The 200-nt window shown below is 70.0% G+C and overlaps 1 protein-coding gene across 1 annotated transcript in view; it reads left to right on the top strand.

Annotated features, from left to right (window-relative positions):
* Nucleotides 1-148: 148 nt before the first annotated feature.
* The window catches only part of COL13A1 (collagen, type XIII, alpha 1), a gene marked incomplete at both ends in the record, with an annotated part of 9,141 nt that continues 9,089 nt past the window's right edge, over nt 149-200 (top strand). The window contains one exon of the mRNA XM_009868047.1: nt 149-158. Coding sequence (XP_009866349.1) covers nt 149-158 — 10 coding nt within the window. The remainder of the gene's footprint in view (nt 159-200) is intronic.

Here is a 200-nt window from a genome sequence, read left to right as displayed (position 1 = left end):
CAGGGTGAGGGTGGCCCACGCGGAGAGCGAGGGGATCCCGGCGAGAAAGGCAGGGACGGTGCCCCGGTGAGTACCGCACTGTCCCCCTACCTGGCACTGACCCTAAGCCCCTGCCTGGCACTCACACTGTCCCTGTCTCTTGCTCCAGGGTCTTCCGGGTGAGAGAGGGCTGGCTGGCCCGGAGGGGCAGGCGGGCAGGG

Source organism: Apaloderma vittatum, unplaced genomic scaffold (assembly GCF_000703405.1).
Source record: "Apaloderma vittatum isolate BGI_N311 unplaced genomic scaffold, ASM70340v1 scaffold28554, whole genome shotgun sequence".
In the NCBI taxonomy this organism is placed as follows: domain Eukaryota; kingdom Metazoa; phylum Chordata; class Aves; order Trogoniformes; family Trogonidae; genus Apaloderma; species Apaloderma vittatum.
Note: the sequence above shows the minus strand (reverse complement) of the source record. Positions and strands in the feature narration are given on the sequence as shown.